The following is a 24,247-nucleotide window of genomic DNA, read 5'->3' on the forward strand; positions in this document are numbered from 1 at the left end:
CCCTTTTGGAAGCCTGACCTCGCCTCTGTGATGCCCCAAGGCAGGTGGCTCCAGACGCCAGCAGATTTCCTGGGCTGTTTGCATGAAAGCAGGCTCTGTAGCTTGGGGAATTCATCTCCGGCTGCCCAAGAGCTGCTCATGGATCCACCGGGATCTAGACCAGTGCGTGGCCCACAGAGGATGAACTTTTCCAAGGGGGATGTACCGTGCCCAGGCACAGAGGGGAGAGGGGACACGGGGTCTTCCCGTCTGGGGCTGCCTCTCGGCCACAGTCGGGCGCAGGCTGGGCCCTGGCCAGAGCCCAGACAGACCAGGGTCTGAGTCCTGGATCGTCTGCTTTCTAGCAAGGTCACTGCGCGGCCTGTCTGAATCTGAACCGGCCACGCTAAGGGGGACCAGCCAGTGCCCTCTCCATGGAAGGCTCGGATGGAGGGGTTGGTTAACAGGAAGCCCCAGCCTGTGTGCTTTCCTCGAGATTCCCCTTCTGGTCAAGGTTGGTGCTGGGACATGGGGACGGGCGACGGATGGCCACCCGGCTGCTGGCCGTGGGTGACGGGGCCCCTCTGCTGGCCCTTCACCTGGGAGCCTGTGCCGAGGGTCCTGGGCCTCACAGGAATCCTGGCACAACGCAGCTTGTCTGTTCATCCAGCTGACCTGGCATCTCCTGCTGGGTCAAGCGTGGGTCGGGGGGCTGCTGCCTCCCCTGGGCTCTGAGAGCCCAGCCTGGAAGAGGGGAGCCTCCAAGCCAGGCAGGGGGAAAGCAGGGTGCAGGCCAGGGTCCCAGGCCCACGCGGCCCTGTTAGCTGGGCAGCTCTGCGGGAAGTGATCGGGCACTTGTGGATCTGCTGTCTGGGTGAGTCCGGTCTCAGCACTGCCTTGGCTGGCGGGTATATGGACATGGAGTGAGTTGCCCAAGGTACAGAGTCTCTTTGGAAGGTGACTGGACATTCAGGGCAGCTCGTCGGAGGCTGGAGGAAAGCTGCAGATCAGAGCCTCATGCTGGGTCCCTCTGCTGCGGGAGGTCGGAGCAGCGGGCGGCCCATGCTTGCTGGCACCTTGGGGCTCCCAAGCATCACGGTGTGAGGGCTCGTGAAGGCCACTCGTTTCTCAGCCGTCAGATGGCTGTGGGGGACAGGGGGAGACACGGGGAAAGGTCGCATGTCGCTCAAGGGCCATGCCATCCTGAGTCACATCCGACCTGCACCCTTGGGATGAGTGACCCGGGCATGGCACCCGCGGGCACGGGGAGAGGTCCTCCCACGCTCCTTGTGCTGCACGACTTTGCGGGACTCCCGTTGAGCTCACGGTGGGCTGGCGGGAGTCGCTGGGAGCCGGTGCCCTCGATCCAGACTTGTTTGGGGGAATCGAAGAGCTCTGAGCGACCTGCACCTGCGGACGGGGAGGCCTGAACATCAGCCCTTGAAATGGCAGGGGAGAAGCAGGGAGAAGCAGGGGTTAGGCGGTGCGGATACTCCCGCGGCTGCTGGACCAGCTGGGCCGACATGCCTTCCACCGCCATGGGCCGCCCCCAGCTGGACAGGCTCCCAGGTTCAGAAGAGATTTCCGTGGTGCGTGTGAATGGCTGTGGCTTCCCAGCCTCTGCCCGTCACCCTGGGCACCTCGGGCAGTTGGTGAGCCTGAGGTGGACGAGGCCCCTTCTGGAAGAAGGGGTCCCTGCAAGTGTGGGGACGTGCTGCGGTCCACGTCCTGCCCCGTGCGGTCGCCCTCATGCTCCTTCGGCTGCACTGGGACGGGGAGGTGAGGCGCCCCTGCTGGCAGGCCCCCCCGGGCGGCCCTGAGTGACCCGGCCGCCCAGCCCGTGGGCAGTTCCGTCCCCTCCCTGGCCATTCCCTGGCCATCCGTTCATCGGAGGCCCGGAGCTGCGTTTATCCAAGTCATAAAGACGATTCAACGTCTGCAGAGTCTCTAGACTTGAAACTAGAGGATTTTTTTTTTTTTTAACATAAACTTCTATTGAAGCATCATGTTTGTTGTACGCGTCAGCTCGGTGAGTTGTCAGTAACCCCCCCGCACCCCCGCCCAGGTAAGCAGCTGGGGGCGAGACAGATGTGGCCAGCATCTGTCCAGGCCTGGGTTCCCACTGCACCCTGCAGGGTGGTGGCTGCGCGAGTCAGGCTGGAGTGCAGGAGGGGGTTGGGGCATGCGGCAGGGGCGGTCGGGGGCTCCAGGGAGGGCAGAAGGGACCTGATTAGTGAGCTTCGAGGGCACCTTGCAGGAAGCTGGGGCCAGGCAGGGGGCAGGGGAGGGTGCTGCCGACCGAGGGAGCGTAGGGCAGGTGCACGGAGGGGACGTGTGACCTGCTTATGCGGCCTTGTGCTCTCTGAGCTCCCCTGCTGGCGCTGTCCCGTGCGTGCGCGTGTGCGTGCGTGTGCGGTCACTGGTGACGGCGTTCGTTTTGACTTCTCTCTGACCTCGTCCACAGCAACCGCCAGAATCGGTTTAGACCCCGCTGTCGGTGGTCCGCGGGCCTCCGGTGCGGGTTTGGGTGCCCTCGACCTTCGCAGGAGCACGACCTGGGAAGTCGTCTCGTCTGGTCACCTGTACGATGCTAGCACCCGTGTATTACATACCTCCAGGCGACGGGGTGCTCACTCCCCAGCTGCAGCCCCGGCCCTGGTGGACCGCTCCGACGGAGGCCCAGCTCGCCTCCTGCCCGCCAGCCTGCCCGCCTTGTCTGGGGGTGGCAGGCGTCCGCTGTGTGGGTCGCTGGTGTCACCTCATTGTTCCAGTACGTTCCTGTGAATTTGTAGGTGCCTGAGCTCCTGCAGCTGGTCCACAGCCGGCTCTGTGCTCCCCCGAGCTGATGCTGTGCTCCCTCTCCCCCTTCCTGTCGCTCACGCCCGTTAGCCTCCGCCTGCGCTGCGCCCCTGGGCGGGGCACGCCGTCTCCCCGCGGGACGTCTCCGGGTCCTGTCGGCCATTGGCTGTGCGCCGAGGGGCATTACCCGTCACCAGGACTCGTTTCTGATCACGAGGGCAGCGTGAACTGAGCCGGCGACAAAGGGTCCGTCTGCCGGAGGAGCGTCGTGTGCCAGCGTCCGGGCGTTAGCAGGCTTGGGGCTGTCCCGCCCTGCGACTCGGGGAAGGATCCGCAGTGAGTGGAGGGGAGGGGCACAGGGATGCTGCCGAGCGAGATGTTCTCGGGGACGGGCGTTACTGTGCGGCCAGGCCCAGCACGGACCGGATGTGGAGGTGCGGCTTGGACCCGGGGCGCAGGGGCCTCCAGGAAAAGCTGAATGATTGTTCCGGTGGCCGCGATGTGCTGTGCCACCTTACTCGTGTTCGTGGGCAGAGCCGACCTGTCTGTCTGTCTGGACCGTGACTGTCACCTCCGTGGGAGCCCTGCCTCGGTCACTGACTGCCCTCTGCTGTGGGGGGGGTGTCCCAGGGTCCCCGAGTGTCACTCTGGCACCCCCAGGCCATGTTGTGGGACGGCTGCTCTCATTTATGCTGAGCCACCTCTGGCCTCTCGTCCCCAGTACTTGGGACCTAGCTGCTCACCCAGCATTACTGAGCTCACAGGTGGGGAGGTGAGACCCCCTTGCTGGGGGCGCTCATCGCCACGGTACAGGGCAGGGCCCAGGGCCAGGGGGCTGTCTGCAGCGGGACGCAGAGCCAGGTTTGGTGATGTCAGACTGGGCTCCGCACCCTCTGGAAGGCTGCCCTGAGATGGGGCGGGCATGCAGCCGACTCCTCGGTTGGGGGAGACCCCCCCCATCCCGCTCCCTCCTGCAGGCGTCGGAGGCTGAATTCCCACCAGGCAAAGGGAGGAAGGAGAGGGCCCCACACCCAGCGGCCAGCTGCCAGCTTAGGTCCGCCTCCCACCGGCCCCCACCTCCGGGGCCTTGGCCCAGGCAGGGGCTCCTGCTCCAGGCAGCGGGAGTCTCCTGAGGTGTGGCTTCCCGGGGGTCCTAGCGGGGCTGATGGTGGGCAGGGGGGCAGGGGCTGCCTCTGTGAGGTTGTGTCTGTCAGCAGCGGCTGCTGCGTAACAAACGTCCCGCGGACCAGACGCGGCAACAGCAGACGTGATTTCTCACGTGTCTGGAGCTTGGACGTCCAACCGGGTGCCCGGAGGGTTGGGGTCCGTGAGGCCCTCTCCCTGGTTTGTGAGTGGCGGCCTTCTCGCTGCGAACTCATGGACGGAGAGAGACCATCCCTCTGTGTCTCTTCCAAAGCAGGTCTGATCTTGCCCTCAGGGCCCCACCCCATGTCCTGATCCCCCAACGCCCACCTCCTGATTCCCTCGCACCGGGGTGAGGGCTCGAACACAGGAGTCGGGAGGGTGCAGACGTCCAGTCCGCAGCAGAGGTTGAGCGCTGTCTGTGGCAGCCACGGAGATGCGGCGGCTCCAGGAGGGCCCCAGGAGGGGCCAGAATGACAACAAGGTGGTGAGGCCACGGGGCGTGGATTCGTGGGGTCTCCTCACCGCGTGGGGCTTCACAGGGGAGGGCACAGACCGAGCTGCCCTCCCCTTCCCTTCCGTGGCTGGGGACGGTGGCGCCCCACGACTGTCAGGCTCTAGAAGACTCTGATCCTCAGCCGTGTCCCGTCTTTCCAGAAATGCTCACCCACAGGCTTTTCACGACTGAAAATGCTCGGATTTGTGGCTTGTCCTGTCACGCGGTGGCTGCCTGAGGGGTTCCTCATGCAGGTGGTGGGCTGTGGCTGTGCTGACCCTGGCCCTGATTCAGCCTGAGCCTGCTCCCCCTCCTTTGGAGGCCAGTGGAGGTGCCCCCCACCTGGGGCTCTGCTGGGGATGTCCAGACACCCAGGAGCCCTCCCTTGCAGTCAGCTGGGGAGAAGGTACTTGCGGGGGGCTGCCCGGGCGCTCCGGCCCCAGAGCGAGGGGCTGGCGAGAGCGAGCCGGCGGGAGAGTCTCTCTTGCGGGAGAGTCTCCTTGCTCCGCGCACTGCGTACTTGCTCTTAATGACCGGTCACTAAGTCACCGCTTTAGACGTCAGTGTGCACGCTGAGAAATTATAGCCTTGGTGTAAGACACACGGTTTTTGTTCCGCTGCCCGTTAAAGTGGTCATTAATCAGGGAGACAGCGAGGGAGCTCTGAAAGGCGCCGCTGCGCTCCAGCTAACGGCCGCTGTCGCGTCCCCCCGGTCAGTAAGCTGGGCTGGACCGAGGGTGAGGCCCCCGAGTCAAGTGGCCGAGCCGGAAACGTTACGGGAGGGGTTCCAGGATGAGGCTCCCGCAGCAGGCCAGGCTGTTCTTCTGGGGGCTTCCTTTTTAAGAGCCGTGAGTGCAAATCAGGCCATCCAGGGTCTTGACTGTCTCTGCCACTGCGATCGCTTCGATCCTCTGTTCTCTCCTTTGACAAGGGGCGCGGGGACACAGACTTCCTTGGGTGGTGGAGGATTGAGTGAGTTAGTGAGAGGGTTCCTTCTGGACCCAGTGCCAGGCCCGCGGTCAGGACTCAGGCTTACGCTAGCGTCAGCTCGTTCAAGGGGGTTCGGGTGGGTGTTGTGCCCCGAGCTCTGCTCCTGGGCCGAGACTCGGGATTGGCAGGTGGGCGGCAAACACTGCGAGTGCCCAGGGTGTGCGGATCCCAGCCTTTGTGGGCTGCAGCTTGGCGTCCCTTGGGATCGCACATGGGGGACGACGGCCACTTCCCAGCTCCGGGTGTCCCCAGGACTGGTTCTAGGCACTCAGGACAGTGAGGGAAAACCAGAGTCCATTCCTCGTTTCTGGCAACTCTTGAACGTAAGGCGGGAGGGCTTTCCCTCCTCGTGGGACTGCAGACCGTGCTTAGACAGGGCCGAGTCCAGCGCCAGCTTCAGTCCTGGGGCTGCCTCTGGTTGTGTCGTGACCCGTGAGGTCCCCTGCCTGTCTGGGCTTTGGTTTCCTCTGGGAAGTGGGGATGGCGGTCCTGACCCCATGCCATCGTGGGCACGTGTGCCCGGGTGGGACATGGTCGGTGCTAACAGGCAGAGGCTGGCCTGGGCTGACGGGGCAGGGGGCCCTCTCGAGGAGCGGGCTGCGTAGATGCTTGCTTTGGGACCCTTGGTTCGCCGACTCTGCTGCAGAGAAGAGGGAAGGGAAACTTGGAGCCAGAGCCTTGCAGACAGGGTGAGGTTTCCACGTGGGACCAGGGCTCCTTCCTGCTCTGCCCTGTGGTGTCTGGAATGCTGTTGGCATCTGAGATCTGGGGCAGGGCGGCCGGGCCGTGGGGATTCTTGCACCTTGGGCAGTGGTTCATGCCACTGCGCAGCAGACGGGGTTCTGGTTTCGTGGCTTCGCCAGGATCTGAGGGGAGACGTGTTGCTGCTTGTAGTTTCTCTATGACATGCCTTCACCCCTTTTACCTGTCTGGCGGTGGGGGGGGCGGGTCTCTGCTCTCCCCCAGCCGCAGGGCGTGCCGGGGCACGGGGGGGTGTGCATTCACAGCCGGTGAGTGGCCCGCCGCCAGCCCACCCCGCCGGCTCCCCAGAGCTCCCGTTGTCGCTGCGCGGGCTTGCTGGCCTCAACTGACCCTGCCCGCCGCTGCCGACCTCCGTCCAGAGCTGCCCCATCTGGGCCAGGGTGGGGGCAGAGAGAGCTGGGGCCCCAGAGCCGGAGGCAGGAGCCGAATCTGTCTCGGGTCCCTGCTAGTCTGCTGGGAGTCCCCAGGCCTTAGTTCTCGTGCTTAAAAGGGGAGGAACAGCAGGAGTGTCTCGTGGGGGTTTGAGGGACTGAAATGAAATGCACCTGGGAGAGGGCTCCACACCGCCGCGGTTAACGGAGGTCTGCCAGCGAGAGCAAAGCCCTGAGTGCCGGGGGGCAGCTCCGTCTCCAGGCAGGCTCTGCCTGGAGTCCCTGGGCAGCCCTCCTAGACTGCGGACAACTTCCTCGCTGGGTTTAGCTTTCCCACCCATCAAGTGAGAATCTGGGCCAGGTGGTCGTTAAGTTTCTTCCACTGAGGACTTTAAGTTTCCCCGACGGATTCCTGCAGACCTTCCTGGTCCGGAACAGCTGAGGTTCATGCCTCTCCGCGCCCAGTGACCACGGAGCCTTGGACCTGATGTTTCCGATCAGGGACAGTAGGTAGCGCCCAGAGGGACTCTTGAGACGGCCGGGTCTAGGTATTTCTTGGGGTGGACTCAGGTCTCTCCTTGCCTGCCAGATCTCTCCGACAGGCAGCGCTGGCTCGGAGCACAGAGAGCGTTTCAGAGGCTTTCTGTGGCTTCACAGGGCTCCTGTGATCGATGAGTGAGTGATGCCTGCACTGTGATTGATTAGTGATGCCTGCACTGTGATCGATGCGTGATGCCTGCAGTGAGCCCAGCAAGGGATGGGGGCAGCACGTGGTGTGGTTCCCTTAGTCCACAGATCGGGAAACTGAGGCCTAGAGAAAAGTGGCTCAAATAGTCAGTGGCCGTCTTAGTGCTTGACCCCTCATCCCTGCCATTTTGCCCTGGTTTGCGGCTCTCTGTGGTTTACTCGTGACTGCAGGATCGTGCCGGGCACAAGGGGGCATGTAAAAGGTGAGTTCAGTTCAGAGCCATCCCCCCCCCCCCCCCCCCACCCCGTATGTATTACGTCCTTTGGCACCTGCAGAGTACAAGGCGTGAGGATGCAGGTTGCCGGTCCCTGAGCCTCAGGAGGGCCTGCCCCGCGTGCTTGTGAGGTCTTGATCTGCCCGCGCTGAGACTGAGGACGTGCAGCTAGAATTGGGCTTCATTTCAGATCACCTGGAAGCCTGGGTTCAAGCTCAGGAAAGGAAAGGGCCAGTGCCCAAGAGTCTGAAGGCTCTTCTTTCCAGGATATATATATATATACTGGGCGCCTGGGGGCTCAGTGGGTGGAGCCTCTGCCTTCGGCTCGGGTCATGATCTCAGGGTCCTGGGGTCGAGCCCCACATCGGGCTCTCTGCTCGGCTTGTGATCTCTGTCTGTCAAATGATAAATAAATAAATAAATAAATAAAATCTTAAATATATATATATATATATCTTTTCTTTCCTCCGACATCAGTTTTGCGCTCCAACCCTCCTTCCGTGCCCTGCCCCCCCGACCCCGCCCAAGCTGCCGCGCGTTGCCTGCCCCTGCGCGTGGCGGTTTTCTTCTGGACCCTTGGCCGTCCTGCCCTCCCCCAAGCCCCCGAAGAGGAGTCCCACCTGCCAGGTGCCCGTGTGCTGCCACCGCCTGGCGCAGAGCGCGGCGGCTGACAAGTGGCCGTGTTTCCCACTCGCTTCTGATCCGTGGCGCCTCCCCGGGGCGGGCCTCGAACACGGGGCAGTGATGGCTCGCCTGGCGTGATGAATCCCACCTCGGCGGCCGCTCGTTCTGGAGGCGCCGCGCAGAGGCTTTTCTGACCTTGCTCGACGTGAAGAAAGGAGAAGACAGAAGGGCAGTGCGGGGCTGAGCCGCGGAGAGCAGTTGATGATGATTTGCTTCGAAGCGTGCGGCCGTGTTCGCTGTAGATCTCCCAGGCAGATAGGGGGGTTTCCTGGGCAACGTGTTTAAATGAGGTTCATAATCTTGCCATGTGGCCCCACGGAGCCGTGCGCACGCGTGAGTGCGTGTGTGTTTGTGTTTCCAGACGTGTGCTGGTGGCTGATAAGGAGGGTCTGTGGCCTGAGCCCGGAGCGTGCGACTCCTGCTCATTGACTCCTAGTGGCTGCGAGAGGGGGGGGCCGGGAGCCCTCGATCCCCACAGCGTCTGCGAGCCGGCGGGGTCGGAGGGGCCCCGGCGCCGGCCTGCGACTGCGAACCTCATCGCCAGCACCAAGCAGCCCCTCTTAAAGGCCGGCTCGTGTCCCTCTTTGTTGTTCTGGATCATTCCTGCCCGTGCCTCTCCATCGGGGACCGTGGGCCTTCCCGGGGTCTGTGCCAGCTGCATGCTAGGACGAACACGGTCCCTTTACTGTGGTCCCCGCGCGAGCCGTCCGTACTGCCCGTGTGTCCTTGTTTCTTCGCAGAGACATTTGTCAGCGCCTCCAACCCGCCTTTTTCATGGCGCGTTCGCAGGGAAGCCTTCGTCCTGAGGGGTACTGATGGTTCACGTGGAGGAAATACCGTTTGCACATAACGAGCTCATCTCCTGGAGGGCATCGGTCGTTCATGTTCAGGATAGTAAAGGCTTTAAAGCAAACCACATGCACAGAACCTTGGTTCGTGTTGTGAGTTGCAGGGGAGAGGTGCGGTGCGGTGTTGGCTCACCTGGGAGACGGCGAACCTTTAGGTGGGCAGAGGGCACGTGTGCGCGTGTGCGTGTCCGTGCGTGTGTGTGCGTGTACGCCTCTGCCCCTGGAAGACCTTCAGGGGCCCCGGCTGATGGTGGCTTCACCACCTCTAACATGGGTGTTTCGGGGTTACCCAGGAGTGGGTGGTTTCAAGTGACCCACTTGATGTCCGTGCCCATCCACGGGGTGGGCCTCAGATGCTGCAGGAGAGGCTGGAAGCTGTGGTCCAGCCAGGCCTGGAAGGGGTGTGTGGTTCTGTGCCGATGTGGGCCCCTGGGGGTGGGGCCCGAGGTAGAAACGCAGGTCTGGGTGGTGCAGATCTGGGTGTAGTTCCTCAGTTGGCCGCTGATGGCTGGGCGACCGGGACAAGGTCCTCATTCTAACCCAGTCCCAGTCTGCATCTGACAGTGGGAGTCGGTGGGGGGCGTAGCGCACAGGAGCAGCGTCTGTCGTGTTCGACTGAGCACCCAATGGTCAGCGCCCAAACGCCGGCTCATGTCCTGACGGTTGAGAGGTGGGGGTTGGGAGGCAGGTTCTTTCTCTCTCTTTTCTAAAAATATATTTATTTGTGGGGGAGGAGAGGGGCAGAGGGAGAGGAAGGGAGAGAGAGACTGTCACGCAGACTCCGTGCTGGGTACGGGGCCCCATCTCATGACCCTGGGACCCTGACCTGAGCCGCAGTCGAGGGTCGGTACTTAACGGGCCGAGCCGCCTGGTGCTCCCGGAGGCAGGTTCTCTTTGGAACCTTTGCTGCGGATTCTGCGTGTCCCTCTGCCGTCTGTCTGCTCGCCCACCACGTCCTCTCACGCCGTCCCCCCGTGCACCTGTCATCCGCCTCTCCTTCCCACGTCTGTCCGTCTCCCTGTCCACCTGCCTGCCCATCTGTTCCTCCCCCCCACCCGTCCAGGTACCCGCACACGCACCTGCTCACCCACACGCACCCGTGCACCCGTCCGTCCACCGGCACCTCCGTCCACCCGTCCACTGTCCATCTTCTCATCCCCCGCCCATCCATCTTTCATACATCCAGCCCCCTCCCATCTGTCCATCCGTCCGTTCGTCCGTCTGTCCTCTCTCCCATCCGTCCGTCCGTCGACTATCCATTCTCCTTTGCTTCTGTCTGTTCATCCGTTCATGCCTCCATCCGTCCGTCCGTCCAGCTATCCAGCCGCATCTGCATTTTCCAGGTGATGTCCATGGGGCAGGTACTTGGAACCTAAAGTTCAAAGATGCAGCTTCACGTGCTGATACATCTCTAGGAGGTCCTGGGTCCTGTGTCGAGCGCCCCTCGGTTCCACAAGCGTGAGGGACCTGACTGGCGTCGTGCTGGCTGCGGCCTGAATGAGGGCTCGCCGCTGTGCGCTCTGGGTGGGCGTGGGAGGGCGGTGTCTTATGGCCAGTGTGTGCCGGAGTACACCTATCCTGTGTTCCCACCACAGGGCCCAGAGTCCGAGCCTTCTGGCTTGAATAGCATATTTTAGTGACAGGAGGGTGGAGGGAGGGTCTGCCCCTGGGGGCGGCAGTGGGGATGGCCACCCGCAGACTTTGTTTTTCAAAAATAACATTTGTTCCTACCCTACGTTGTAGGAAATTGTCCTATAACAGCCAAGGGAGAGCAGGAGGCAGACTGCACAAAGACACCTAGTCACTGCCTACATTTTCTTCATTTCTGCCTGGCCCTTTTAAGCAGTTTATAATCTTAAATTTTAAAAATTTATTTGAGAGAGAGAGTGTGCAAGCGAGAGAGAACACGAGCCAGAGGGTGGGCGGGGGCGCAGAAGAGGGGGAAGCAGACTCTTCTATAGAACAGGGAGCCCAGATGCGGGGCTCGATCTCGGGACCCCGGGATCATGACCTGAGCTGAAGGCAGACACTTCACCGCCTGAACCACCCCAGTACCCCGGCAGTATAGAATTTTAAAAACTAGACTCTATCGATTGTACACGTTTCGTAACCTGTTTCTTTCACTTAAGGGATCATGAGTGTATTTTATGTGAGCGGATCTCCTCCTACACCATCAGTTCAGCGGGCGGCTCAGGTGCCCTCGTGTGGGTGCGCTTGCCTCTCTGTTCCTGGACGCTGGTGGCGGGCGGTCAGGCTGCTGCCGGCTTGGTTGGCGCCCGCAAGTTGCTGCGGGAACAGCTCTGGAACTAAAATGTGCCGCGCATCCCAACGCAGAAGCTGAGCGTCTCTTCATGCCCCTAGAGCAGCAGCGGCTTTCTCCTTCTGGCCGGGAGAGCGGGTGGTTCCCTCTGCCCTTCCTGGAAGGATTTGCTGGTGGCCCCTCGGGGACATGTCCTGTGGGCTGCCCACCCACCTCTCCATGCCTGGGCAGGACGAGAAGCTGAAGCTTCAGGCTTAGTATGGAGTGCTGCCCTGGCTCGGGGACCTGCGGGGTCCAGCACGATGAGCCTCATGAGGGGAGACACTGGGCCCCCCGTGGCAGAGGTCCTGGGAGCCCCAATCTGAACTCTTGGCTCGGCTCGGTCTGCACTGGTCCTGCTCTGTCCTGGGTCCCCCGTTAGCGTCCTGGGGTCCAGACCACGCGTCCTTTCCCCAGAAGTCCCTGCTGCCCACCCGGCTTGTCTGTCCGTTCCACACACGTCCCCCTCAGCGACTCCGTGCTTTGCAGACCGGCGCGAGGCTGACCTCCGGGGCACCGTCCTTGCCCCTTGAAACACCTTGACCGAGTCTGTGCTGTTGCATTTCTGACCCAGGCTCTACAACTGGGCCCCGCGGGGCCTTCCAGATGAGCAGATTCCAGGCCCGCTGTCTTCCTCTCCAGAGCCTTCCGGGGGGTGGACCTGGGGGGCTGCGTTCTGAAACTCCGCCAGCGAGCGCGGGGAAGCCGATCGGCTGCTGGTGTTGCGGAGTCTGTGCGCCCTGATGCAGACCCGGTGGAGAGCGCGGGGTCAGAGCAGGCCGCGCTGGGTGGGGACAGAGCAGAGATGCCCACCGGCGTGCACACCCTGCACCTCCTGGCTGTCACCTCCGCTCCTTGCGCCGTCACTGGGGGTGCGTGGGGCTCCTCCGCGTGGGACTGGCACTCCGTGGACACGTCTTTCTGCCGTCACCCCCTGCCCTGCCCCGTGCGCACGTTCCGGCGACGTGGTTGGTGGATCGCTGAGCCCAAAGGCTGGAGCCTGGAGTACGTGGGGACGAGGGAGACACTACATGCGTTTTCATTCCGTTCGGTAACTGGGGTGCAGGCGGGAAGCGCAGATAAAAGTTGGTAAAATGTCATCGTTTGACATTTATGCTCTCAGAAGAGCTGGAGGGGCTGTGGGCTGGGAGGTGTTTGGTCATGGCCCGGCCCCTCCGTCCCGGGATGGGGCCGCCTGGCCAGGGGTGCCGTGGGAGCCACACAGGGCCTTGCTTCCCCTGCAGGGAGGTGCGCCCTATACCGTCTTCCCACGTGGGACGGCTGCCACCCCACGTCTGACCCCACGACAGGGGCCCCCACACCTGCTCCCAGCTGCCCCTGCCTTCGGTCACCACAGCAGGGTTCCAATGGGGGGGGTCCTGCCGGAGCACTCCCCTTCCTGCACACATGCCAGCCAGGGACCTTGGCCTGGATGCACCCAGAGACAGTCCCCTCCGACAGAGGGCCGCGTGGAACCCCACATAAGGAGCTGCCTCTGGCTGGATGGGAACCCGGAGCAGAGTGCGCGCGTGGGGCCGAGACTGCCGTGCGCATCCATGCGCGTGGACCACAGCGCAGTGCGTGGACACACCGGGACCCGTGCCCTGGCTTCGGGACGCTCCTCTGCGGCATCTCCCCTCAGCCTGGGGCTCGCCTGTGTAGGAAGCACCGTGTTCCAGGGCAGGAACAGGCTTCGTCCCCGCACCCGTGCTGACCGATGGCTGGGGTGGCCGGGGGCTCCGCCGGCAGGAGCCTGGCCTGTGTCTGGCCGGCCGGGGACGATCGGGCAGATGGTGAAGGCCATCGGCTGCGGGGACGCGGGAGGGCGAGGCGTGTGTGCCCAAAGCCTCCAGGCCCGACGATGCTCACTTATGTCACAGCAACGGCGCTCGAATGGCCGTTCACCCTAAACGCGGAGAGCTCGCGACCGCCAAGAGAAGGAGCAGGGCCAGCTTGCTTGCTGCTTGGGACAGGCCCTGGGTCGCATGTGAGCTCGGGGCCTTGGCCGGGCCATCTGCGCTGCGAGCCCCCAGAGTCCCGTCTGGGAAGCCGCAGAGGGACCCCACCGTTCCGTGGACTCCTGACTGCCAGGCCCCGGCCCCCAGCGTGTGACCAGGTACCGGAGGACCGACCACAGCACTGGACGCCTTGGCCGAGGTGGGCCTGTCGCTGGCCAAGAGAGGGCCTTCACCGTGGCTTGGGTCTTCCCCTCCCTCTAAAATAATTGCGGCTAGAGGGAGAGCAGCCTAGAAGGGAGCCTGCGGAACGCATCTCAGTGGCGAGCTTTAGGCCAGAGGCCTTGCCTCAGTTTCCCAGTGTCCCGAACGTGCCAGGCTGGCCCGGCCTTGTAGCGTGTGAGGGTTCGGAGGCCCGTGAGCTGGGGTCCCGCGGTAGCCGGCCGCCGGCAGCGGGTGTCTGTGGACTCACGGTGGTCCTCATGGGCCGTGTTCACGTTCCTGGTCCCCAGACACACACAGGCTACACCCGCAGCGTGCGGTGCACACACTCCTGCATGCACTCTTACACACGCACCCCTGCACACACACAGACGGGCTCGTGCACCCTGACTCGGGGAGGTCTCCAGGTCCAGCCTTGCTCCTCCTTCCTCGGGGTGGGGCGTCTGGTGCGGCGGGGGCCCCGGAAATCCTGCAGCGAACCACCAGCGGCTTCGTGTGGGTTCTGCTTTATGACTTTGTGCTCTGGGGCCGCGGCCTCCCGTTCCCTGCCTCGGTTTACCCGTAATTGCCCGAGGAATCTCTTCCCTGCCTGCTGCCTGTTGTCGCAAGGACCCGTGGAGTCTCTGTCTTGGGGCCCTTCAGGCCGGGAGACAGGTGGGCCCTGGGTCGCAGGACAGGACAGGGGAGGGTCGGGGCAGCCGGAGAAGGAGTTGCTGCCGCTCATTGCCCAGCACGTCAGAACTTTCGCCGGGCGGGCCCGTCGGTCTGGAGATGCTGCTCGGGTCCTCTCATGCACCTGGAGCTCTTGGTTTGCCTTCGCCGGACCCTCGGAGGGAGCTGGGCACTGGTGTCCGTGGTCATACGGAGAGGAGGGGCTCACGAGGAAGGAGCACCACTTGGATGTTTGTGTCGACCCTGCTGGGGAGCCTGGGGCACGGCACTTCTCTGGGCCTCTGTGTGGCCTCTGTGAGCCGGGTCAGCACCTGCTGTGAGCATCTGGCGGCTTCCAGAGCAGGGGCGTGGGGTGAGCCCTTGGTCAGCGTGTCGGTGCTACGGCCAGGCCGACTCTGGTGTGGGTGAGGACGGGGCCCAGCGAGCGGCTCACGGCTGGTGCGGGGAGCGGGGAGGGGGAAGCCCAGCCACCCTCAGCGCGCGGACGACACAGGCCAGAGAGCTGCCCAGCCCCCGCCCGCAGGGGCTCCGCCGAGTGTGTGTGTTTACGAAGGGAAATTGCTTGGGGGGCAGCTGGGAACACACACGCCCGCCTTCCGTGTAGGGATGACTGTCTGGTTTCTTGTGCGTCTTACAGAGCGTCTTTCTGGTCTCCCCAGGTCATCTCTGCCGTGTCCAGACTCTCCCTGCACCATGTGGCTCAGAACAAAGGAATCAGGTGAGCTCGCCGCGCGGCCAAGTGACGCCCCCTTGTCATCCCTATCCCTGCCACCCCCGGGCCTCCTGGGCCGGCCCCCGTGGTTCGCGTCCGCCGCCGAGGTCCTCTGCCCGGTGTCTTTCTCATGAATTTTCAATGTGGTGTCGCATTGCCTGTTGGCCGCGGCCGGGAGGGGCGGGGAGGAAGGGGCGGCGGCTCCTCCGGTTCCCGCTGGGGAGATCCTGCACGTGTGTCCACTGACGGCCGCAGGATCTCTTTCGATCTTGGTCGTTAGGTCAGCGAATTAATGGTTTCACAGATCGTTGCTTACCTAAGTGTCCTCCCCACGCACCACACCCCGAAGGCTGCGGCGTGGTGGCCGAGCAGCGGGCCCGGCCCGTCCGGGGGCCGCGCGTCCCTCGGCAGGACTTGCCGCCCTCACGCCCAGGCCCCTTGGTCTGCGAGCTCAGCCTCAGGATACCGCGACCCCTGCGGTCCGTCCGGTCTCCGACACCGGGCCAGGCCGTAGGCAGCAGGGACAGGGCACGGCAAGCCCTCGTGGGAGCAGGTGACTGCCCGTTCCGACCCGCAGGAACAGGGTCCGGGAGACATCTAAGTGGGGACCACGTTCCAGACTGGGGGGGCACAGCAGAGGACCTGCCCTTCCTCGATGTCCCCGGGGCATGTGAGCCAGCAGGGTCCGGAGAACAGAAATAGCCCGGCCCTAGGGTGGAGCCGGCGGGTGACGCCCCGCTGCGGGCCACATCGCGAGGGTCTCTGTGATGGCAGGGGGTCACCCCCTGGTGTTGTCTGTGGGGGGACACCGCATGCCTGGGGCTGGGGGTCCCAGGACTGTGGTGCTGGGCGCAGCCAGGTCAGCCGAGCTGCCCCCTGGGCGGGCTGTTTGCCCAGGTCCAGAGAGTCACTGGGACAGGCACGAGGGTGAGGGACCGGCCCCCCCAAACCCCCATCCGGGAAGTCTGTTGCCTTCTCCGAGGACTTAGAGATTGCTTTGAACTGGGGACGTCTGTTCGCGGATTCTAGCCTCGGAGGCAGGAGAGGCCGTCTGAAACCGTCGCTAGACTGTGTGCTGAACACGCACAGGAGGATGTTTCCAGGGTCAAGTCCCGCACCCACCAGGCGGCTTAACCCGGGGACATCACTGGCACCCCGGGGCCCCCGTCTGCCCCCTCCCGGGCCCCGCCAAGCTTTCGTGAGGTCTGTGGTAGGGACGGCTGGAAACGTTCACTGGGAACCGTGCGTTACTCCCGGAGCCGAGACCATGCGCAGTTCGGGTTTCCTCCCGAAACGACCCGCGGTCCATGTGCCCGCCGGCTTTCTGCCGGGTGTACCTCCTGCCGGCTCAGCGCAGCCTCGCCTGTCCGCGTGTCCGCGTGTCCGGGTGTCCGCGCGTCCGCGTGGGCAGGGGTGAAGCTCGTGCAACAGAAGCTAGTGCGTTCTTTGCCCCTTCCTGGGAGGCCGGAGCGTCATCTCTGCTCCGTATCCACGTCCCCGGAACGGGGCCTGGCCCGGGGACCCGGGTGTCTGCGCGTTCTTGGGGCCGATGACCGCCTCCCCCACCCCCAGCTTTGCCCTGGACGTGCGGGCCTGCTGTGGCTCCAGACCCCACAGTCCCAGGCCGACGTCATCCTTCAGTGCAGGGGGTGGGGAGGAGGAGGCAGCGAGGGGAGGAGGGAGGGGGCTGCAGCCCCAGGCGGGCTCCCTGTGTGGGGCAGCCCCGCGCCTCCCCTGCACTTCCGCTTCTTCACCCAAGCCCTGGTCCACAGCTCTCCTGGGCTCCTTTCCCTTCAAAGCCCCCGCCCCGGGGACAGGAGCTTCCGCGCCGTGAGCTCAGGGGAGGGCAGCACCGTGGGGCGGCCCCCCGGCCCCCCGACACGCGGCGAGCTCCCCAGCCAGCGGGGCGTTCTGGAAACCACCGGCCTTGAGGACACTAGGTAGCTCCTCGTGCAAGAGCTTTTCTTCGCCACCTTCCTTACCAGAGGTTTCCGTGCGGCCAAACCCTTTCCTCTCTTGAGAACCCACCAGCCAGGCCTGTGGCCCCGAAGAGAGTCTTCCTGGTTTCTTTCCTGGCTGGACGGGAGCCCAGCGTGCTCCTTGAGTCAAATGATCATTTTTACAGCCTTTGTGCTTTGCCTAATGAGCTGATTTTCCACAAAAGCCCTAATTATACTTCTCAGAGGCCGATGAACAGGGGACTTAATCCAAGCCCCCCCGGTGCCGGCTGGAGGGTCAGACGTGAGGTTGGGTCCAGGGCGGGGGTGGTTCCCTGCCTGGATGTCCTCCAGCCCCGTGTGTGGGGGGGACTGTGGGTCCTTGTCACAGCCAGAGCTGGCCCTCCCGAGGGGGGGGACGTCCCATCCGGGGTCATCGCAACGCTGAACGGCAGCGGCAGGGGAGGGGGCCACGGGCGGGCCTCTCCCGGGGGCAGGGGAGGCCCAGGAGCCCTCAGCCCAGGAAGGTTCCTCTGTCAGGCGCCGCTCACCCGGTGGCCTCGGGCAGGAATGCTCTTGGGGCCTGTGTCCCGTCTTCTGTAGGCCGGGAAGGTTCCCCTGCTGCGTAAGGTCGCTGTGAGCCCCTGACGCTCTGCGGATGCCCACGGCGGGCCGGGGTGGTGGGCAGGGAGGGGCCCCCAAAGCTACAGCCCCCTCCTGGCTCCTGGAGCTGGAGGGACAGGGAAGGGGATCCTGCAGGGGTACCTAAGTCGTTGCAGGTGTCGCCGTCAGTAGAAGCAGGAGGCGGGAGGCTCAGAGCAGAGCTGGGAGGCCTGGTGCTGGTCGTGGGGACGGGACCACAGCCGAGGAACGCCGCGTCTCAGAGCCGGCGAAGGTGGGAGCGGATTCTCCCCGGAGCTTCCAGAAAGGATCGCCCCCCCTCCCCGCTGACACCTCGACTTGAGCCCGTGAGGCCCCGTTCCAGACTGCTGACCTCCAAAGCCGCCGGACAGCAAGCCGTGTGGTGCGGGGCCGCGGTGACGGTGGACGCGGGCGGCTTCACAAGGGTCCTGGTGTGGCGGGGGCAGGGGGACACCGGGTCTTTGCCAGGTCGCGGCTCCCCCATCCTGGGCCGCTGTCCTTTTTACCACGTGAAGAAAAACCTCACGTGACATAACAGTAACCCTCTTAGCGCGTACGGTTCCGTGGCATTTAGCACCTTCTCCGTGCCGTGTGCCCATGATCTGTCTGGTTCCAGAACATTCTCACACCCGGAAGGAAACCGCGTCCCTCATAAGCACTGATGCCACTCCCCTGTGCCTCCTCCGGGGTCGGGCACTCAGCTTTGTGGATGGGCCCGATGGCGTCATTTTGTGTAACCGTCATCGCCCGCCGCACGGCCTCTCGCGACCTGCTTCCTTCCCGCGGTGACGTGCTTTCCGGATTCTTCCGGGCTGTGGCGCGGGATAGAGACCCGCTGTGTGGGTTTCCACCCGTCGGGTGGACGCTGGGCCGCTTGCACCCTTTGGCGATGGGGAATCACGCTGTGGTGAACCTTCGCGTCTGTTTGCAAACCTGAGCTCAGGCCTTTGGGCTGCCTTCTGACATTTGGATAATTTTCTACCCACACAAGCCCGCAGAGCCCAGTGTTCTGGACGCGCCCGGGCGCCGGAGGCTGGGTCCCATCCTGGTGTCCACGGCACGGATGACGGCTGCACGGAGGTGGGGACACTCGCCACGCCTGGGTGACTGTCTCCTAGAGGGCGGCTCAGAGCCGGGCAGTGGCTGCTGTGACTGGCCGCGGGGGCGCCCCAGCCTGCTGCCTCCTGCTTGCGGTTGTTGCCCCAAAACTCTGCTGTTGGGGTGCTGGGGGTCCTCAGGCGTGGTCTTTTCCTCCAGTCTGAGAGACCCCAGCCCCATTTGAGGTGGGTGGGGCTGCGGGCAGGCTGCAGGGTAGGGGGGGGGTGGGGGCAGGGGTGGGAGCGACGGGACCCCCCCCCAGCAGAGGGAATGTCATTCAGTTTGAAGTGAACGTTCAGGACGTCAGACGCACCCGATCCAAATCTGAGCCCAGGAAAGCGTCTGGAGCTGAAGAGAAACATCCCCCGTCTTGTCCCGCTCCTGGGTCTTCTGGGCGCCGGGGGACAGGGAGTGAGCCTCGGCCCAGATGCTCTTGTGGGTGAAGCCAGAGGCAAAGCCGCCTTGGCAGGAGGTCACCCTTGCTGCCTGACGGGGTCTTGTGGGAGCGGGGGATCCGCTGCTCCCTGTGTTTCTGGGGAGGGAGCGCGATTCCCCTCGAGCCTCACGGGACCGTCCCCAAGTCAAGGTCCCGTCCTTCCCTGAAGCCCCGGCGGCTCCTCGAGGCGTCCTGTGTCTGCGACGCCAGCCGCGGCTCTCCCAGCTTCCAGCTCCTGCCCACGTCCCTTTCCCATCGGGTGCCCCCGGGTTCATACAGGGGACTGGACTGTGTGTGAGTGGTTTGGGCGGAAAGTGGCTGTTTTCGTGTGCTTTTTAGCTCATTCTGCCAGCAAGATGGTTTTAATCGTCCCACCTGGTGACTGGCCACGTGTCGTCGGAAGAGCCCATGTCCCTCTTCCTTCCCTGATGACGATGGGGTCGGCCTTGTGGGCTGCCAGTGTCCCTGGGAGACTTGAGATTCCTTCTGGGAGGGGCTCGGACGAGGCCACCCGTGGGCCGTTGGGTGTCACGGTTGTGTCTGGCCATTCCCAGCGTGTCCCGGCCGCACGGGGCGGCTCCGTCCAGCGGATGGCTGCCCGGTCAGGTGTCGGCTCGGGTGATGGCCGTGTCAAGCGCAGAGCCCGGCCTGGCTGTCCCCTCACTCCCTCCGCCTCGGCTGTTTGCTCTCCCCACGTCTGCCGCGGCCCCTGCTTGGGCCTCCAGGCGTGGGCAGAGCTAGCCGTGTCTGCTGGTGCGCGTGGCCGTGGCTGGCGTGGTCGCTGCATCACTTTCCTCGCACGCCCGCTTCCGCACCCTGACTGCTTGTACGCCCGTGTGCCAGCGGCTGAATCTGAACGCCGACCTCATGCCCGCCGGCACAGTGGGTGCCCACAGTGTTCCAGACCCTCCCCCGGGGGCTCCTGTGAAGGTTCTAGAAGGGATGGCCCTCCTTGTGCCGGAGGTGGGGTGTGGCCATCCTGCCTGGGAAGTGTTGGGGGAGAGGGCGAGCGCAGGGGGAAGGGAGGGACCTTCTGGTTTAAAGGTCTGAGAGCCGGTGGCTGCTGGGCTGGTGACGGGGCTGTTGCTAGGGGGCAGGGGGGGCTGCTAGGCGGAGTGAAGGGGCCTGTGTTGTGTGGGCCCGGCCCGGAGTGAGGGGCTCTCATGTCGGTGTGGCTCTGCTTGGCTGGTCCTTTCCGACCCTGGCCTGGCAGGTGTGTGGACACAGACCTTGCATCCAAGCAGGAGGGGTCCCCAGGGCAGGGGACAGGTGGCACCAGCACCGCGGGGGCCTTCTCCATTCATCTGACAGCAGGACCCCTGCTCCTCCCGCTTCTGGCACGCGCCTCCTGGGAAGGGACGTCCTGTGGCTCCATTCAGGCTCCCGCCCCTACTTGTAACCGTGACCTACTCCCGGGAGGAGGGGAGAACCACACACTGACCTGGGGGGCACCATGGCCGTGTCCTGTCCACGCTAACCACCAAGACAGAGCTCCCGAGTGGGGGCCCAAGGCTCTGAACCTTTCCCGTTGTCCAGGGCCTACACTGTCCTTCCCCGGGACACCTGAGTGTCACCTGCAGGTGAGCTGCAGCCGCTGTCTGTGAACGGGGCCTGGCAGGGGGAGCGCCCGGCACAGGTGTCCAGCTGACGTCCAGCGAGTCCGTCTGTCTGCACACAGATGCCGAGGGGGGGGGCTCTCATCCTTCCCCGCCGCTGAGCCCCCCTCCTGAGGAACGCTCGCCCGCGCTCGTCTCTGCCCCCGGAGCTGGAGAGACCCGTATTGGTTGAAAATGCGTTAACGGGGCAGCGGGGAGCTGAGTCGTGCTGGAGTGGGTCAGAGGGAGCAGGGGGCTGCCCGGCAGGAGGGCCTCCAACGGCTGGCTGGAGCCTCCACAGCCGGGCAGGGCCTTTAAAAAGACCGAGTGTGGCTGCCTGTCCCTGCTCCGCCCCCACGTGTCGGGGGTCAGGTGGGCGCGCCTGCACCTGCGCACAGAGGACGCTCACCTGGCTGCTCGCACGGCCTCCGTGTCCCCCCCCCCGACTCCAGCGGGCTCCCCTTCCCGCCCTCCAGCCCCTGTCGGTGCAGCCGGTCCGCTCTCCACCCACCCGTCTGTCCCCCTGTCTGTCCGTCGGTCCGTCATCTCCACGCTCACCTCCTGTTCTCGCCCGCCCGCCCGCCCGCCTGTCTCTGCTTCCCTTTCCCTTCGGTCCCCCCGTCCCTGCGCCCGTCATCTTCCTGCTTGTGTTTCTATCTGTCCGTGTGTCTGTCCTGCCCCTACCTGCCGCCCACCTGTCTGTCCACACATCTGTCCATCTGTCCGTCCGTCCGCTTCTCCGTCTTTCCGTCCACCCTCCTGTCCTCCATCCGTGCCCCCTCGGCCTGTTTCACACCGGTGTGGGGTGGTCGGTCTCCGTGTGGCGCGGGGAAGCTCACGGCCTCTGGCCCGGTCAAGGTCTGGCAGTGGGAACGGGAGGCCCCGTCTGCTCCCCGGTGCAGCCCAGGCACCCAGCTGGGTTCCACGCTGGGGAGGGGCGGACGGAGGTGTGACCTCGCCGACCTGCGTGGTGGTGGGACGCCAGGTCAGTTTCTTTCCAAAGAGCGTCTGTGGCCTCTTTGGAGAAGGAGGGTCACAGCTGCAGCTCCCTCCCCGGCTGCTGAGAAGCCTCAGAGAAGCTCCGTGAAGTTCTCAGCACAGGCCCCGACGCACGGTAGGGGAGGGGGCGTCTCTCCGTGCCCCGGTTTCCTCTCCTGCCAGCGGGGTCTGCCGGAGCCCACCTGGAGGGCTGAGTGGGCTGAAGTGCGTGCGTTTCCTGCTTCCCGATTGATGGAGGACGTGTGGGCTCTGCCTGTGGGCGAGCTCCGTGGTGCCCACGCCTCAGGGAGCCCCGGGGTCGCCGTTCTGTTGGAGGTGCTCGGAGATGTCAGGGGACAGCGGGCATCCAAGCGCAAGCATCTGCTCCAATCTGTGGCTCACGAGCATCTCCCCAGCCCCCCCGGGCCTTCCTGGGGCCGCTCAGGTGCTGGAATTCAGAATCATGACAGGGAGCTGTCACCGGTGCCCACACAGGCCTGTCCTCGCTGGCAGATGTCCCTGGGGCCCAGATGGGGGAATCGCTGCCTGACAAAAGCCCCGGGAGCATGAGCGGCCTCCTGGGCGGGGACCTGCCTGCGCCAGGCGGTGAGACGGGAGACAAGGGGGAGCTGGACCTGCCGCGTTCGCCGTGACCCTTGCAGACTCACGAGGGCCCTGGGCTGGACTTCAGACCCTTTGCTCAGCCCTTCGTCCCTTCTCCTACGTGTGGGGAAACTGAGGCCCAGAGGGCTTCTGCCTGTAGGTGGGGAGATGGACACAGGACCCGGGTCACAGATGGCTGAGTGCGTCGTAGCAGGACCGGGGCAGGGCGGGGTGAGTGGGGAACGCGACCCGAGCCCCAGCGGCACAGGGTGAGGGGCCGGCCAGCGGCGCTCGAGTCTGGGCTGCTGGTACGACCTTCAGCAGGTGCCTCAGCCCCGCACCTGCCTCCCAGCCTCTGAAGGGAGGCCCCCAGTTTCTGATGGTCAGAGCCCTCAGTGAGGGCCCAGGACCGGAGCAGCCCTGCGAGGTGGTTCTCCGGAGGGGCCTGAGGATGCCTTCGAAGGTGAGCCCGGGGCGAGCGGGTGTGGGCTGACCGTGGCTTTAGGAACATACACCCCGGACCTGTGAATGGGGCTCCCAGGGCCTTAATGTAAGACGACACAGGGAGGAGCGACCCAGGCTGGGGGGGGGGGGCAGTGGGGCCACGGAAGTGAGCTGGAGGCACGTGGCCACAGCCCAGGGACACTGCTGGGGTCCCAGGAGCCGGGACGGGCAGGAGGCCACCTCCCTAGAGCCTTGCGTGGCCCTGCCCGTACTTTGGTTAGGACTTCTGGCCTCTTGCACTGAGAGCGTGAATTTCTGCCGGTTTAAGCCACTTGGTTCGTGGTACTTGGTCATCGGCGGCCCCAGGACCTTAGCATGGGCTGTGTGGCTGGGCAGCGGGCTCCGGGACAGGGGCCAGATGGGGGGGGGTCCCCTCCAGCATGCCTGGTGTGTGGGGCTGTGATGCCGCCCTTCCCAGACGCCGGTCAGCGTCCCCACGAGCCCAAGACCTGTCTTCCTGCAGCTGCTGCCATGGAGACCCGCCGGCAGTGGGGGTCTTGGGGTTCAGAGACCCCCGCCGGTCAGCAGGGATGGGAGGGAGGCCCTGCAGGGACTGTGGCTCCTCCTCCATGGGTGCCCTGTCCCCAGAGCATTCGTTGTCGGGGGCAGTGAACGCGTCCACCCATCCTGGGTCCAGAGACCTGGCGACTCCTGCCCCACCCTCGGGGGAGTGACAATGGCTATGCGTGGAGACGAAGCAGTAACTGCCTCCTCAGCAGACGTCACCAGAGAAGTGGATCAGGGCAGCCGTGCGACAGTGTCAGCTCGTTTCAGAGACAGAGCAGGAAGGACGTGCGGCAGGACGCACCCGTGTGCAGAAGGGCGGTGAGGTCATTCTGCTTGCACACGGAGCTGCGTGGTGTCCTGGTGCAGTGGTGACGTTGTGGGTGCGGCCTGGGGCGGGGACTGTCGTTAACAGGCTGCGGCCCGAGGTCAGCTGTGCCGTCTGCAGCCTGGAGCTCGGCTCCCAGCGGTGGGGATGGCTCCGTGCCAGGCAGATGAGTCAGAAACAGGGCAAGAGTCACCGTGGCGCTTTTGCAAAAGGTTTCCTGGTGCTTTGGGCATGTCCGGGGACGTGCAGGGCCAGTGCACCAGAAGCCCGAGGCGGTGCCTCTCACCACGGGCAGAGGGCTTCTAGTAGCCAAGCGACCGTTTCTGCCACACGTCACTCCACGTCCCCACGCTGCCCTTCTCACTGTGGCTGTCACCTGTCCTCTTCCTCCTTGGGACTGGTCCGGATGGACCGGGTTCTGTGGCGGTGATGGACAGCCCGTGTCCTGGCGCCTCCCAGCAGCGAGCGTGTGTGACCTGCTCCTGCTGCTCCAGACCCGCTGCTTCCGGAGCCAGGCTGGCGGGCGGCCTCCTGTGGGCACGAGCGGCCGCCGTGGCAGGTGGTGCACACGGCGGTGCGTGGGCTGGTCCTGTAGACTCTACTGCTCCGTGAAGCCGGGATGCTCAGTGTCCAGCAGGACTGGGGAAGGTCCAGCAGGAGTGGGGACTGTTGTCGCCCTTTCACAGAGGAGGAGACTGAGGCCCCGAAGCTGAGGGGCTCGCTGGAGC

At 64.6% G+C, this 24,247-nt stretch overlaps 1 protein-coding gene across 5 annotated transcripts in view; it reads left to right on the forward strand.

Moving 5' to 3' along the window:
* VAV2 (vav guanine nucleotide exchange factor 2) overlaps window positions 1-24,247 on the forward strand; it is a 146,221-nt gene that overhangs the window by 65,600 nt on the left and 56,374 nt on the right. For all 5 annotated transcript variants that reach the window (XM_059410390.1, XM_059410386.1, XM_059410388.1 and 2 more), the window contains one exon: window positions 14,842-14,900. In XM_059410390.1, coding sequence (XP_059266373.1) covers window positions 14,842-14,900 — 59 coding nt within the window. The remainder of the gene's footprint in view (window positions 1-14,841; window positions 14,901-24,247) is intronic.

Source organism: Mustela nigripes, chromosome 9 (genome assembly GCF_022355385.1).
Source record: "Mustela nigripes isolate SB6536 chromosome 9, MUSNIG.SB6536, whole genome shotgun sequence".
Lineage (NCBI taxonomy): Eukaryota > Metazoa > Chordata > Mammalia > Carnivora > Mustelidae > Mustela > Mustela nigripes.